The 15,741-nt window shown below is 33.0% G+C and overlaps 2 protein-coding genes across 3 annotated transcripts in view; both read right to left on the minus strand.

Annotated features, from left to right (window-relative positions):
- Window positions 1-2,323: 2,323 nt before the first annotated feature.
- Window positions 2,324-8,420, minus strand: LOC112522424 (U4/U6 small nuclear ribonucleoprotein PRP4-like protein). 2 transcript variants are annotated; one of them, XM_025131525.1, is made up of 7 exons: window positions 7,555-8,420; window positions 4,844-5,297; window positions 4,548-4,745; window positions 4,376-4,457; window positions 4,124-4,268; window positions 2,653-2,708; window positions 2,324-2,545 (listed from the first exon to the last, which is right to left on the minus strand). In XM_025131525.1, exons 1-5 carry the CDS (start codon window positions 8,412-8,414, stop codon window positions 4,174-4,176), a joined length of 1,689 nt encoding a protein of 562 aa, XP_024987293.1. In that variant the 5' UTR covers window positions 8,415-8,420; the 3' UTR covers window positions 2,324-2,545; window positions 2,653-2,708; window positions 4,124-4,173. The 2 variants fall into 2 exon arrangements, with proteins under 2 accessions (XP_024987293.1, XP_024987291.1); XM_025131523.1 differs by having other exon boundaries at window positions 2,324-2,708.
- Window positions 8,421-12,065: 3,645 nt separating this feature from the next.
- The window catches only part of LOC112522781 (non-specific phospholipase C3-like), a 5,935-nt gene continuing 2,259 nt past the window's right edge, over window positions 12,066-15,741 (minus strand). Inside the window, exons 3-5 of the mRNA XM_025132089.1 lie at window positions 13,048-13,457; window positions 12,725-12,895; window positions 12,066-12,558 (exon numbers count right to left, since the gene is read on the minus strand). Of these exons, the coding sequence (XP_024987857.1) occupies window positions 12,206-12,558; window positions 12,725-12,895; window positions 13,048-13,457 (934 nt within the window). The 3' untranslated portion in view covers window positions 12,066-12,205. The remainder of the gene's footprint in view (window positions 12,559-12,724; window positions 12,896-13,047; window positions 13,458-15,741) is intronic.

Below are 15,741 nucleotides of genomic sequence, written 5' to 3' on the forward strand. Positions count from 1 at the left end.
GATAACGATTTGGGTGAACTAAATATGTATGTGCATACTAACTTTATGGCCGCTTGTCCCGCAAATGATGTTGAAGATTTTGAAAAAATTGATTTGTTAGATTTTTKGAAACAAAAACAACCTCAATTCCCGATTTTGGCATGCATCGCACGTGATATACTAACAATCYAAGCTAGTACCGTAGCTTCGGAGTCTGCTTTTTCTCTTAGTGGTAGGATAATTTCGGTACGTCGGACAAGACTAAGCCCGGAATCCGTGGAGTGTTGCATTTGCTTGAARGATTATTTGGATAGCGTTGATAGGATTCAACACATGACATCTTTAGAGACGGAGATTGAAACGGTGGAAGAAAATMTTGAAGAAAATGAAATCTCTATGGGACTAAGCACGCCACCAACTACCGATACCGATAGCACTTACTCCCAGTCCCAATCCCAATATGACGATGATGAGGAACTCGACATCGATGACCTTGAAGACAATGAGGCTATTAGAAGAATTCAAGAGACCGGAACTCTTCAAGTCAATCCGACATGAGATACCGATGAAGATTGATAGATAAATGTATTTTATTAGCATTTTGTAAAACAATCACTTTAATCATAATAAAACGTACTTTTAAAGTGTACTTGAGTAAACCGTATTTTTAAAATTAAACGTATATAACGAAACGTATTTATAAAATTAAACGTATATATATAATACATAACAAAACGTATTTATAATAAAACATATTTATAATAAAACATATTAAAAATAAAATATTTCGAAAATATTAATAACATATTTTTAATTTATTAATTACCAAAAAAATTTAAAAAAAATAAAAAAAAATTTCAAAGGACCGGCCGTAACCGGTTATGGGACCGGAACCGGGACCGGTTATCCTTAACCGGTTATATGAAAGCTTGACCGGTTATAGTGGTTTTGGTCGGGACCGGGACCGGAACCGAGACCGGTTATGGAGGGACCGGTTAACGCCGGTTTTTGTCACGATTAGGCCCGGCCGTAACCGGTTAAGGCCCAGCCCGGGACCAATTTTTTGCCATCTCTAGTACGGGCACACGCCCAAAGCCCAAAAATATCAGGGGGCCCAAATTTTTCTCTTAAAATACAATAGTAGCCTAAAAAATTTAATAAATTAAAGAAACCCAAAAAATTGTAACATATAATAAAAGACAAAAAGAATTTAGTAGATAATAACGGTCCAAAAATATATCAACTAATTATTATTGGAGAAGAAAAAAAAATAATTGGTCATTCATTATATGTTATTGTTTATTGCTTCTCTAATTTATTTTATCTCCAACAAGGTCTAATGATATTGGCTATTGATATTTTTATATGTTTGACTATTTTCGTGTTTCAACAATTCAACGTTAAGATCGTGTACTTGCTATTGTTATATATTTTTATTTGATATTTTTATCAAATTCTGCTTCTATAACTATTGTTATTTGGTTATCGTGTTTAAATTGTTTTTGTTAACTATTGTTATCTATTTTTGCTTTTACATAAAATATTTTACTATTGCTTGACACTCAATATATTGTACTTATAATTTATGATGTGTTTCATTGTTTAATCAATAAATTTTTTCTACTAGATGTATTTAGTAATGTGTCTCTTATATATGTCATGTTCCATAAACTTTTAATCTTAACATTTTATTTTAGTTGAGCAAAAAAAAGAAGGAAAGTATAATTTAAATATTTTCATCAATTGTTTGACTTATGTATCTTTCATTGGGATTCCGTCACACCATAAGATTCTATTTAAGTACTCAAACAATCATTTGTTGAGCTTGCATATTATATGTTTAATTCATTATTTATCGTTATTGGATCATCTTTTCTTTCATATTCTTATTGATCCTTATTTGTCTAGTTGTCTAGAAAACCTTGATAATCTTCTTTATTATTGATCTCTCATTGACTCTCATGATTACTTCATCACACGAATTCTCTTTTTGTATCAAAATAACACATATTTCTTGTTATTAAGATTTCTTTCCTCAGTAAATTATTAGCATTTCTTGTACTCAATTTTATACTCGTGAAAAACATTTAATGAATTTTTTTCCGTACTTAACGAGGATCACTACAAGAAAAATGAGTTTTGATGATGCGCCTTTTAGGGATGACATGTTTCCGCCACAAGTTATAGTGACGGCATGTTGTTATATACTATTTCTTATGATAAATGAACTTTTAGCGACGACAAAAATCGTTGTCATGTTTCTTGCAGTGGGCCATGTTTTTACATTCGTCCGGTGCTTAGTACGACCCTTCAATTTATAAGACCAAAAAATAGATGTCCTATTTAAAAACGTTACAATATGGTGTTAAGACAAAATTAGGCTTACTGATACTGTCACACAAGTAAAATTACATGCACTATAATTATCTCGGAAAAATGACCAGAGAAACCTTATTGGTTGCTCTAGCACTCGCCTTTTTATCGCTCGTTCTAGATACTTAATGTTCCAAATGTTAGGACTAACAACAAGTCTTGCCACGATGATCCTGAGCTACAAAACTTGTGCCTGTCAAAGTACAAGAGAAAACTGGTGCATTTCTCCAACATAACTTTACAAAAATCGCTTCTCCAGGGTCAAAGATCGGAAATTTGGGGAAAAGATGAAGACTTTACCTTTGAACTTCTTCAACTCCATATACGAGGTTAAGTTCTTCAATCTCCCATCATATCTGCCAAGATCTTACATTTAAACAGCAGCATTGAACGAATATCCAAACGTTTAAATATTCGCTTAATTAAAACTATGACAAGAACGGAGATTTTATGGACCCAAATCAATACTATCAATCTTTTGTATTTAATCACAATCGGCAAATAAGTACATAACCGTATTGGCCTGAAAATAAAATCTTGCAATTATGATGATTGTGGTTGGAATGGAACTTCTGGGAATTTTAAAGCATGAAGAATAAATCAACTGATCAACCAACATATCCACTAATTTGTGAGAACTTTGTTATTTGTGAAAACTCAGGAGGACTGAGATCTAACCATATACACTAATTTAAGTTTAACTATTTTAAAAAATAATTAAGGGGTAACCAAAATATAGGACTGTGAGATCTAACCAAAATGAAATAAATCTTACTTTATTAGTCAATCCCTAAAATATCTCCGAGGAATCAGTTGTGAATTGAAAAAGAACCAATTTTATTTTAGATTTTTAATTGATCTTGGTAAAAATGTACATTCATAATGTGAATGTGGGTGGTATAAATGTACAATGTTATTTATTCACAATGTGAATATATATAGTATAAATGTATACATATGCTATTACAAGAGTTGTCACACTGTGCATCCAATAAACTATGATTGTATCACATTCGTACCTAAAGAGATTCCCAATCCGATTAAACACTCTACATTCGACTCACAGTAGAATCCCAATTGCCATTGGACAAGGGTGTCCTCTATGTGCATACCTACTGTCAACACATAAAATGTGTGCATACCCTCCCTCATTGAGAAAATGTAAAATACCCATGATCAGTTCCCATTTGCTAAAACTAGTCATGCATGACTACGTTGTGCATATCCACTCTATCTCTAAGGAAGATAATGGTAGGAGATGATGGTTGAAGAGATTCTAGGAGATGATGGTTCACCATGTCAATTCCCAATTTTGTCCTTTTTTTATTAATATGGCCGAGAATACATACAGAGTTTTCCCATGATTAGCCCCCAATATATATATATTGAATCACATTTGGATTTAAACCATCAGCAGTTTATCAAATCCCATATGATATGATTGTACCATTTGGTTTTTAAACAAACATTCAATCGAGTATGTGTATGTAAATGTAGATGAAAGTTCAAATGAGAACCATGAATATTTTGAGAAACTCGGAACCAACTATTTCATGTACTATTCATGATGAAAAACCATGAATGGTCATGAATTTTATGCATTTTTCATCATAAATACAATGTATTTACAATATGAATAATTGTCATCATGAATATCTATCACGACATTCATCATGGATAAAACATGAATAGTTGGTTCTTAAGGCCTCAAAATATTTACGCTTCTCATTTAAACCTATTTGAACATACCCATGTATATGTATTTGTATACCTCTATCTCTGTGACATACTTGACTCGTCAATGTAGAACTCGGAAGAAATTTAATCAATGTCCATTGTCTTCTCCTTTTCGTAATTTTTGCTGGTCCATAGTTTTATTGTCCTGTCATGAGAAACAGTGGCAATACTTTGTCCATCTGCAAAACCGATAACGACATCAAAAATCACAAGTTGGAATAGAAGATGACTGATAAAAACATTATAAACAATAATTACAATTCAAAATAAATAATAAGAAGCTTACCCCCAACTACATCAAGAGATGTAACTTTAGCTTCGTGACCAGAAAGGATCTTCACGGGCTTAAAATCTCTGGCTGACCATACCTGAGATGCATGCAAATCCAATAATACATTCAACAAAAGAGCCAAATGATTCAACATCTATTGAGACTTGACGAATTTCTTGTGGATTACCTTAGCAGTCATATCATAAGAAGCAGTTACCAAGAAATATCCCTCTTGAGGCTCAAATTTAATTTGAGAAATAAGATTAGCATGTGCAGGAATTGTGTACAACGATCTCTTCTTCCTCAAATCCCAAATTCTACAAGTATTATCTTCACCTCCTGTTGCTAAATGATACCCATTTGGTGAAAAGCTGATACCGTAAACCTGAAAAACGTAACCATAAAAAAAAAGTATTGGCTACTTACTCCAGAAAATGAGGACAAATAAAAGAAAAAAGAAAGTATATCAATAATGGGTCTCACCGGCTTCACATGACCTTCCAAGGCAAGTATGCTTCTCCCTGACCGCAGGTCCCATACACGAGCAAGTGCATCGAGCCCACAAGATGCGGCTAGAGAGCCATCAGGGTGAAAAGTCAACCCATACACACTTCTACTATGACCTTCTTGGAGGAGCAACTCTTCACCAGTCTCTGTATCCCATAATCTCCACGTTTTATCGAAGCTAGTTGTGCCCAAATATTTCCCGGATGGATGGAAAGCAACACGAGCAAGGCGATCCAAATGGCCCTTGTATGTGTGTAGCAGAGTTCCTTCGGTATTCCATAATCTTGCAGTGCGGTCAGCAGAAGCAGTTGCTATGTGGTGATTTGTTGGAGAAAATGTAACATCAGTAGCCCGTTCGGTATGCCCCTTCAATGAAGACGCGATTTTTATTTCTGGCATGCTCCATATCTTAGCAACTCCGGTTAAAGAACTGATCAAGAACCAAGAAAAAAGGATAAAGTCGTTTATTTGGATAAAAAATGAAACTTTAGGGTATAATCCTTATATAAGGCTTTTATCATGTGTTACATGATGACTGTTGCAAAAACAGGCATTGGGTAACACTAATATGACATGCGGGAGGTTCAAAGAAGAACAGTAACCAAATAAAAGAACACAAAAAGGGTTAAATCATGTTACACTAACAGTCAACACAAGGGTGTGCGGGCTACATGGCCCGCGACCTCATGTCGCGGTCAAAGTCGCGCGAATCACATGTGATTTTACACGTGATTTTAGTGTAAAATCACATGTGATTTGACTGTTTTCTTATTCTCTTATTTGGTTACTGTTTTCGTATGAACCTGACTCAGTATGACATATTATTATATATGCATCAACAACATATATGTAAAAATTATTTCCATTCAATTAAACAAACATCAATTAACAATGTAAAATTACAATGTTACATGACATCAATTAACCGCTAGCATCAATAACATTATTAACATGCTGGCGTCACACATTTGATTGACCTAGAGTCCATGAACAATATCATCAACAAGAAGAGTCGAAAGGGAAGAGAAAAGAGCCTAACATGATTGTCAATGTTTTTTCTCTTTTTGTGTAATATAATTTCTGAAACATGCTTAATGTGCTTAGATTTCGTTAAAAATAGACGGGTTTGATAAAATGTTGGTTTGATTCTTTGAAAATTGGCAAAACTGACAGACATTTCTTTAATAAATCATGTGACTCAGATGCTAAGGCACCCGCCTCAGAGAAAAAAAAGACAGTGGTGTCTTTGAACGCCATCCATTGCAATTGCTAATTAATAACGAATCATACACCTAATACACCATTGAGCGATAACATTTACTGGTCTAAGATTTTCATTGCAATATAAAAAATAAAAGTACCAAGGTTTTCATCGATCAATTATATGGAAGACAGTAATTACACTATGCATACTATCCATATAAGTAAACCCACCAGTATCTGCTCGTTGTAATTCTTTTCTTTCTACTAGAATGAAAGCTTCATTAAGGTAAAGGTAATGCCAAAAGATCACTACCAGAGAGCATAACTACAAGCTTCCATACTGACAGATCAGAGCATATAAAGGTCTTTTTTTGGTGGAAATGTAATCAGGTATATTGCCCAGTTTGAAATGCATAAACATTTACACAATGATAAAGGCTAAAATCAGGGATACAATGAGGGCCGCACATAAATTGAGCAACACCTTACTGTTAATAGCAGTTGGAATTAAATTATCTCTGACTTACAAAGTTGGGAAGTAATCAATCTATTTTCAAAGAAAACCAGAAACACCATATCATCCAATTTTAATACCTCTACAAGAAATCCCAAGCAGTTCAAGGCACCAGGTATTGGAATCGTATTGACTTGAGGGCTCGAGTGATATGATCAAATAAAGAAGACAACACTTTACGAAATACTGAGATGATGTAAGTTTGAAAGTTTCCCTTCTTTCAATTATAATGCAATAGGCTATTCAATTTCACTTGAAGGTCAGGGATAAATTAAATGTGAAAAAAGAATATCTTGCTCCACCTTTTTCCATAACCAATCTCTCATTTACAACCACTATCATCAAGCACCCACTAAAGTCTTTGCTCTTTTAAAGAAGATTTATGCTTCTAAGTTCCCCAATAAAGAAATCAAAATGTTTCCTAGGTTAGAGTGATATGGGGAACTTGAAATAACTTCAAAGTCATTTAGTATAAGTTCATCTTACCTCCCAACTCCACCTTATGTGAAATCGACAAATCCAAAATGCTCTTCTCTATGGTCCCTGTCAATATTCTCCAGCAATACGGTCTTGCACTTGCCTCGCTACCAAACAAACACAAGTTACATGGTTCATCTGACCTCTCAGTTCTTGCTATCATGGTATCACCAATCTATCTACTTGGGCTTTCTGTATTTAGTAACGATGCCTATAAGGCTACAAATCAACTAGCATTTTTACTAAGACCCTATGCTTAGATTGTCCCGACTTATGACTTAAAGGCTTCAAGATGCCTATAGCACTTTCACTTGGTTTACTGGCCACATGAGATAAGTAACTGCTTCAGCAAACACATAACATTCAGAGATTACTCTTCAATTGTATGTTAGCCATATAGTTCATCATACTCTGAACATGCGTAGATAATACATATAAAATATACTTGCAACCATTTGCTAAAACACATGCATCCAGAAGAAAAGAGACATACCAGGTGGCAAGAAACTTCCCGTCATATGAAAAGGAACACCCTGAAAGAGGCCGGGCATCCCCAATCTCACTGCAATCCATAGCAAAAGTCTTTGCATTCTCCAAAGCCCAATTAATCTCTGCATCCAAATCTTCATCCGGATCATCCCTCTTCCTCCTGGCTCTCCCCAGCCTCATTGCAGCCTTCACCACTGAATCCTTTGCAATCTCATACCGTGCCTTCAACAAAGCCATAGACCCCTCCGTATAAAATGGATACTGAATCGCCTCTCCTTCCTCCTCACCCCCTCCATCCTCCATCCCCACCGCATTCACAGCAGCCTCTTCTTCCTCCAAAACTTTCATCAGCCTTTCCAACTGCCCTTCTGAATCCAATTTCGCCATAATCATCCTCAACCTATCCCTCCTCTCCATCTCTCTCTCACCAAATAGTGTCACCGGTTCCCCTAACCGCCTTAGCCTAGACCTCACCGCTTTGTCATTGGTGGGCACCGCTAGTGCAGCAGCACGTTGCTTCATCAAGAAATCCTGTTTCGCTTTTTCCTGTTTCTCTCTAAACAACCTGCTCTCTTCTGAAATCTCGTATTCGGGACCCGACCCATCACCCTCTTCATCAGAATCTGCCTCTTCGTTGGTTGGCTTGGCAGCGTCGCCATTTTGGGGACGAATAGAAGGAAGAGGGGCAAGTGGACGTGGGATTGGAGGTGGCGGTGGAGGAAGTACAGGGATTGGAGCAATTGTTGGTACGATTGGTGTTGGGACGAGTGGAATTGGAGGTTCAACTGGTGCAATTTGAACAATGGAGTCTGGAGGTAAAGTGGTGGCATTAGGGTTAGGGTTTTCTTTCTCGTCGATCTCCATTGTCGATGACGATGATTGCAGGCAACGGTAATGCCCTTCGTGCTTTGGGTTTTAAAGTAAGCCCCTTTTCCAAACCAATAATTACTAAATCCAAAACAAACTCTTTTTAATAACTTGTACAACAGCCATTGATAATTGTACCTTTCTTTTACTAAATCAATTTCAGCTTGTAATTAGTGAAGTTAGGTTTTGGGAGGTTTATGGAAATGGAAGTAAAAACGTTAAATTCCTAACTCCCCCCTAAAGTTTGACTTATTAACAAATTAAACCCTTTGTCTCTAAATAAATTCTTTTTGTGGACATAACTTCATTGGGAAAGAATTTCTTAGATGATATGCGACTATGTACATAAGGAGGGAGTGAACAGAACCCGTTACAACTAACCTCTCTAACCCATTCAATTTGAAGTCACTCGACATTTAATTAAGTTGTAAAATATTTAAATTGTAAGTCTTAGAGCATCGTTAGACACTCTCGAGATCAAGAAGGCATCAGTAATTTTCATGAAAGATTTTAGATGTGAATGAGGATCTTCCAATGGTAATCCTGCAAATTATCCATTTGTTTGTAACATATGGAACATGATCGGTTTAAGCTCAAAATGGAGGGCAGTCATATGAGGTCTAACTATCCCTGAGTTCAATTGCTCAAAGTCAGGAATAGCATAGTCCATGATTCTTCCATTTCTAGAGTTTGTAAGATTAATTATGTTTGGAGTTTGAGCTCTTTGATGATCATTATTTTCAGATTTTGTGTCATTATGAGCATCTTCATGATTTTGTGGGCCCTTGTTGAAAAGGATGTCCCGGTGGGTTTTGAAAAAGTGGTTCATTTGGTAGAAAAGACTGAAATTGTGGTATTTGACCAAATCCTTGTGGATTTTGAATTGGTACATCTTCGTCAACCGGGGAAGATAACGCCATATTAGGAGGGAGTAGAGTAGAAATTGCTTTTTGAGCCCTTCTTCTTTGGCGGAATGTTTTCTCAATATCCGTATCGAATTCGAGAAACTTCTTGTGGTGTATCCGTGGCATACACCTCTTAAAAGCGGATCAAACGGTGTTAGAAAAATCAAATCTTTAAAGTTACTTTCAAATAAAACTTTATAGCTTGCCAATTCCCGGCAGCGGCGCCAAAAACTTGATCAGGTCCATATTCAGACTTACAACAAGGACCAAAAGCAAGTATACAATTAGTCCCAATATCGTCTTTCAAGTAATAAAGTGATACAAGTACCGGATATCGTCCACATGGATTGTAGTAAAAGTTTAGATAAAAGTAATATTAAGGAAATGATTTCAGAAGGCAAATTCAAAGACTTTGATTTGAACAGAGTTAACACAACTAATAATTAACAGAAAATAACAGATAATAAAAGCAAGTCAGGTTGTATGACTTACGGTGAGATGTAAATATTGTTTCAAGTGGACAAATGTTGTTAACATACAATTAGTAACAACTATTTTCACTATTTATTTTGAAGGTATCCTCTCGGACTTCACCAATGCACTATATTATAGCTTTCAACCCATATCTCTATGAGGTATCCGGACCAGTGAAAGTGACAAATGGTGTCCTCAAAATATATGGATAAACAATTTTTTTTGTTAAAGATCACTCTCTCGAGTGGATTCCCATATCATTCAAGTTGATGTGTTCTGAATAGCTCATATCTGAGTCCATTCCACTAACACTTCAAAGTGATATCACCTGTCGAGAATTAACAATCTAGAAAATACAGATAACAAATATCTTTGTTAATAACTCTCTCAAGTTTACTTCCCATATCATCCAAATTGACATGCAATCAATGGTTCAACTTAGAGTCCATGACATTTTAACACTTTTCAATGATTAACTCGTCAAGAAATGTCATTTGTTTTATAAAACTTGGAATAAAATAATGAAACATTGTTGTTACATAAAAGGGTCTACCTTATTTTGATTTATAAACTCACTCTTTCCGTCATACACCCGAGCTAATAAATTTAGCTACTCATGACGGAAAGTAAATTGCAAGAAATATAAATTGAGGTAAATAAAGACATAAAATAAATAATGGAAAGTGAATGATAGAATAAAAATGACGGGAAATAAAATGCGGAAAGCGTAATAAATAAAATACAAGTAAGCGTAATAAATGACAAAATATTAAAAGAAGGTAAATAAAGAAAGCGAGTAAAAGAAAGTTTGAAATTAGCCAAAAGATTACTAGTATTTAGAGAGAAAATGTTCTTCAAGTAGTAAGACAATCTACTTAAGAAATGGAGGAGATGATGATCTAAAAACTAAACACAATATCTCTATTTATACTAGAGATGAGATGAAGGTATTTCAAACAATTCACAACAACTTAGTCCTAAAGCAACCATTAGTACAATAAAGTAAAACTTAGAGTTTCAAAGCAACTAAATTAGCCAACAAGTTCCAGCTAATTACAAAATGAACACTTGTCCTAAACATAAGAAGTCTTTCAAAAATCAGCCATTGTCATGTCAGTCAACTCCTAGTCCTTTTTCTTCTATTTGTCTACCAGCAGGTCATGCTGCAACATTCCCGCAGCATCCAATAGCTTCAACCTGTCCAAAATAAATCCAGATTAATCCTTTATCTAACAAAAACAGATCAATCATTCATTTTAGCTTTATAACAGAGAAAATAAGTAAAATGACTCAAAGTTGGGATATATACAGAAAATGACTTATCTAAAAGAGAAGAAAATGGTGTTCAAACACTAACTAATTAGTGTGTATCACAAACGTAGCCTGGGAATAGGGTTAAGGGCCATCTGAACCCAACCTAATGAACAAAATGTCTTTCTATACCCTAGATTTAATATGATTGTTAAGTAATTTATTGATATATGTATATTAGACCAACCTGTAATTAGTTTTGTTCATAATTATTTCACAATTTCAATCGTCATCTTACTGAAACTTCAACTTTCTTATTCCAGTTTGTTGCATGTTCTGATAGACCTGTAACTTTAAATGCACCAAATTGTTTGTTGGTTCTTATTCTTCTTCTTTAAGATGTTATGGTAGTCAAAGTAACCATACCTATACTTTATTATCACATAAGGAATGGAGTACATAGTTTCCTATGTACTTGTTAACCTTAATACAAAAGTTTATGTAAGTATCTCTTATGTAATTGTTAGCCTTATTTGTATGTTCTTTTGATTTATTTCTTTTAAACACAATCGCTTAAATAAATTGTAAAATGATATACAAAAGTTTAAACCAGATCAACTCAAACCGTGTCGTTTATTTTGAGTTATACTTTTGTTTGGGTTGGATTTATATTTTTCAAATCACAAATATTGAGTTGAGTTATTCAAATACCATCAACCCGATCAACTCAAACCATATGCAGTACTACCCATAAGGTTGATTTTACTTCGTTTAAAAATAAACACTTAGCTAGATTATAAAATGATGTATAAAAGTTTCAACCTACCAACCCATTTCACACAGTTAGTTTAGGTTGAGTTGGGTTGGGTTGAGATTTTTCAAATCACAAACATTGGGTTAAGTTGTTTGAATACGTTCAATCCGACCAACCCAACTCAACCCATTTAAACCTCTAATTCCATCGTTAACAATTGATATGTTATTTGATGAAGGTCAGATTAAGTAAAATGTTACAACAAATCAAACCACATATGCTTTTATTTAGCAACAAAAAAATTAACTTGTAATATCTGTGGTACATGATATATAATTAAAAGAAAATACATTTACAATATCAAGAAACAACTCTCAAATACATTATCAACATCAAAGATCGTATTAATTATCACAAGTTAAACAAGATAACAACTTTTGAGCAAATGATTCTGACGGTTTCTCTCTAGATGGTGCCGATTCCTCTCTAGATGGAGCCGGTTCCTTTAAACAAACGATGTAAGATTCATCTTTGCCATCACTTCTGGCTCGTTCACAATCTTCACAAAACTTCTTGTATGCATTTTCAACGTAATTTACCCCTTCGATTACAGTCATGTTTTCGACAAATTTATGATCTTGTTCCTGGTCTCCCTTTAAGACAGCACCAAGTTGGACCAACTCTTGTTGAAACTCGCTTAGTTTTTCATTTTCATCTGGCTCGGTTTCTCTCATTTTCATTGGATCCGGCAAAACAACTGCAACAATATTATATTCAGATAGTTTGAAACTATTTTTTGTACTCATTATATAACAATTATATATAATATAAAATTGTATGTTAAATAGTTATAGTTTAAAAATAGATTAAATCATCAGTGCACATCAAACATTATGCATCAAATTAAACAAGCTTGCATGTACCTGGACAATCGGTTCTTGGTGTAGATCTACTTGCAACGCCTTCGAACGTGCCAGCCCACTCGTCTCGTTTCGTTAAAAATGATTTTAGGCCAAATATTTTTTTAACGGTTGCTGGAATAGATGAATGCTCAAACTCAGATGTAGGATATGGCCCCGTTGGCTTATGTAACACTGCAATTTCATTAGCAACCATTGTTCATATATATTAGGGCAGTTTAATTAGATAAAAATAATATAACTGATATAATAATTATTATATAATATAATTAGTAATTCAATAAATGTTCAATACTTTTTTGTTAATATAAGAAAATGTGACTTACCAGTCCCACGTTCAATCCACGGAGAAACAAGGATGGCTGGAACCCTAACACCGAGTCGATCAAACTGGAAATTATAAGGTGGAGGACCAACCAAACCATCAGGGTTTGGAATACCAACATTCGGCGTGGGGACATGATCGTAAAAACCACCATGCTCATCATACACGATTACAAACAATATCTCATTCCATTGTGGACTTGATCTCAATGATTCGTAGACTTGTTTCACGAACTTTTGACCATCAGACACATCATGTGATGGGTGATCGTCGTTTCCTGGCAAAACTTTGATCCCGAAATATCTTTGTTCGATAACGACATAGTTTGGTAGCTTTCCTTCCTTGCAATGTCGGTCAAAGTGTAGATCGAACTGATGGAAGTTGTCAATGTATTTCAATTTACGCAGGTTTCTGTCATATAGGTAATGTAAGGTAAAATTAAAATTAAAACATAAATACCAAGGGACCGTTTGGTTCGCAAATGCAACGGAATTTATATTATCTTTCATTTCAGTTCCACCAAATAAGATGACCCACGTGGAAATGATTATATAATGGCAATGGTGGTTGAAAGGAGTTGGTATGGTCTAAACATTAAAAACTCAAAACATATCCTTTTCTCTTTTATTTTTTTATTTTCTTTTGTCTGTCATATTCTCTCTCTTCTTTCTCTGTAACATACATGTATATACATAATTGAATATAAACTCAAGTTGCACACATTATGAATATTGTTATAGTTTATGAACACATTATGAACATATTTTATATCTATGGAATCAAGTATAGCTTATGAACACAGACTAAATCAATAAAACTAAATTTAAACATATCATTTGTTCACGTAATGTGAACCTTGTGAACACCATAGTAAATGATTTATTAAATTTGTTTGTATTTTGTCCATCTTGTGTGCATGACGTGTGTATTAATATAGAAATAAGAGAGAAGAGGAGAGAAAGAAAGAGATAAAGATGAATTTTTTTGAAAAAATGCGTTAGTTTTTATTTGATAAGTAATGATAATTATTTTCTTAATTATCTTATCTATACTATATTATAAAGCAATTGACAAAAACTCTTAAAAATCATTTTTTATGCATGAAGTACCGTATATTGATGCATATTACTTAAAATTTAAGATTACAAGTAAATTATGCACAAGTACAACTTATTAAAGCTTCATGTTTGAATTCGTGTAACTAACTGCGGATAAACATAATCAAATAGAGRATAAACATCTCATTTTAAAATCTAAAAAATCTAAAATATAATTAAGATAATTATCGAGTTCTAACAAAATAATTAATTATTATCTTTATAAGAAATTTATATTATTAAACCAAATATAAATTACTTCATTATTGAACCTAAATTAAATTATAATAAAAAATTAAATTAAAAATTACACAAAAAATGATGAATTTTAGATAGTTAATACTAATATCGATATATTTTTGTCAAATTTTTATATCTTTAAATTTATATTTTATTAAAAAATAAAAACATCATCGCTTTATCAAAATTATTGATGTTTCAAAATTTAATGTTGGGTTAAGTCCCGCAACGAGCGCAACCCTCGTGTTTAGTTGCCATCATTGAGTAGATCCATATGTATAGATATCACCATCTACATCCAGAAAGCCGTATGCTTTGGAAGAAGCTTGTACAGTGTAAAACCATATTATAACATCGACTGAGATAAAAAATAAAATAAAATATTAAAATCAAGATGTATCTCGATGAATTATACAAATACCCTTCTAATCAATGGATAACAATAATTATCTTTAAAATGTCACATACTAAATGATTAAAACCCCTAGAGTAGCAGGTATCCATATAATATAAATATTGTGGGTATCAACTTTATTTTATTTTAATTAGAGTCAATTACATTGACGGTCCCTATGGTTTGCTCAAATTTTGGATTTAGTCCTTAAAACAAATAATCTATACTAACTTTTCAGTTTCTTAACACTCAGATAACATTCAAGATCCCTCGAGTTACCATTATGAGAAACTGATCAGTCTTTAGATAAACTATAGGGACCAAAAATATAATTACTCAAAATTTATTATGATTAACATCTTTTTTTAAAAGAAATTATTAAAAATATTGTATATATTCATTTACAAATCAAATTTCTTAAATTAAAATACATACTAAATAAATATTTTATTTATTTATTTAAAAACTATTAAATTGATAACATGATTTTTACGTTAGAAAATCTTAAGCTTAGAAAAACAAAGGAAATTAAGATAAATTTATATATCTTTTGGGTTGGACATTGAAGTATGCAAGTAAAATACTGAAATTAAGTATAGTTAACATGAAATTATTAATATATAATCAAACTATATATAATTAAAATAATAATAAAATAAAAATACAAATTATAAATTAAGATTATAAAACACCGATTATTCAAACAATTAAGAAAAACTATTATCAAATCCTACAAGATTAATGCATAATTATATAACAAAATGTTTGTTGTCCAAAACTTGTGGAAAGTTAAGTTGTATTAGCTTTTTTTTTCCATTATAATCCAATAAACATATAAAGATAAAGAAAAACTATTACCAAAAATCATTTTATCAATTTAATAGTTTTTAAAATAAATATAAAGATTTTTATTTAATATGTATTTTAATTTAAGAAATTTAATTTGAATATACAAAATATTTTT

The sequence above is a fragment of the Cynara cardunculus genome (assembly GCF_001531365.2).
Source record: "Cynara cardunculus var. scolymus isolate 2C chromosome LG 12, CcrdV1, whole genome shotgun sequence".
NCBI lineage: Eukaryota > Viridiplantae > Streptophyta > Magnoliopsida > Asterales > Asteraceae > Cynara > Cynara cardunculus.